General features: G+C 66.5%; 1 protein-coding gene across 1 annotated transcript in view; it reads right to left on the reverse strand.

Annotated features, from left to right (window-relative positions):
* Positions 1-287: 287 nt before the first annotated feature.
* PDE2A (phosphodiesterase 2A) overlaps positions 288-771 on the reverse strand; it is a 48,738-nt gene continuing 48,254 nt past the window's right edge. Inside the window, exon 31 of the mRNA XM_026041568.1 lies at positions 288-516. Coding sequence (XP_025897353.1) covers positions 288-516 — 229 coding nt within the window. The remainder of the gene's footprint in view (positions 517-771) is intronic.

Below are 771 nucleotides of genomic sequence, written 5' to 3' on the forward strand. Positions count from 1 at the left end.
CCCAACAAGGACGTGTCCCCAAGGGGCGCCGGGTGCTCAGCGTGGTCCCCAGAAGTCCGCAAGGAGCCACCGGCGCTGGGCGCAGGAGACACCCGGATAATCCAGCCCCGGGGAGGGCGACGCGGCGCCCTGGCCGGGGCTTGGGTGCGGGGGCCACGGGGGAATTCACCCTATAAATAAGAAGGTCCCAAAAGGCAGCGGCTCCCGGCGCAGGAGGAGGAGCTGGGGGGGGTGCGTGGGGGGGGCTCGGGGCCACCCGCTTGTCCCCTCCACCGCGGTGGCCGCCCTCACTCGGCGCCCGACTCCGGGAGCGCCTCGGCATCCAGGCAGCCGTTGAGCTGGGTGCCCGGGGCGCCCAGGGCCTGCGGGTCGTACTCCTCGTCCAGGAAGTCCAGGGAGTTGTTGCTGGGCAGCCCCCGGATGGTGAATTTGTGGGACACCTTGGTCCACTGCTCCCGGTTGCTGGCCACCCGCTCGTAGAGCTCGGACGCCTTGGGGAAGAGATCCTGCAGCAGCCTGTGGGATGGGAGGCCCCTCAGCACCCGTGGCGTTGCAGCACCCATGTGGCTGAGGCACCCCTTGCACCCATTGCATTGCAGCACCCATGCTTCTGCACCATCCTTTGCACCCATGCTTTGCAGTATCCCTTGCACTCATTGTGTTGCAGCACCCATGCTTCTGCAGCATCCCTTGCACCCATGCTCTGCAGTATCCCTTGCACCCATTGTGTTGCAGCACCCATGCTTCTGCAGCATCCCTTGCACCCATGCT

Source organism: Nothoprocta perdicaria, unplaced genomic scaffold (genome assembly GCF_003342845.1).
Source record: "Nothoprocta perdicaria isolate Ctin4 unplaced genomic scaffold, notPer1 scaffold_288, whole genome shotgun sequence".
In the NCBI taxonomy this organism is placed as follows: domain Eukaryota; kingdom Metazoa; phylum Chordata; class Aves; order Tinamiformes; family Tinamidae; genus Nothoprocta; species Nothoprocta perdicaria.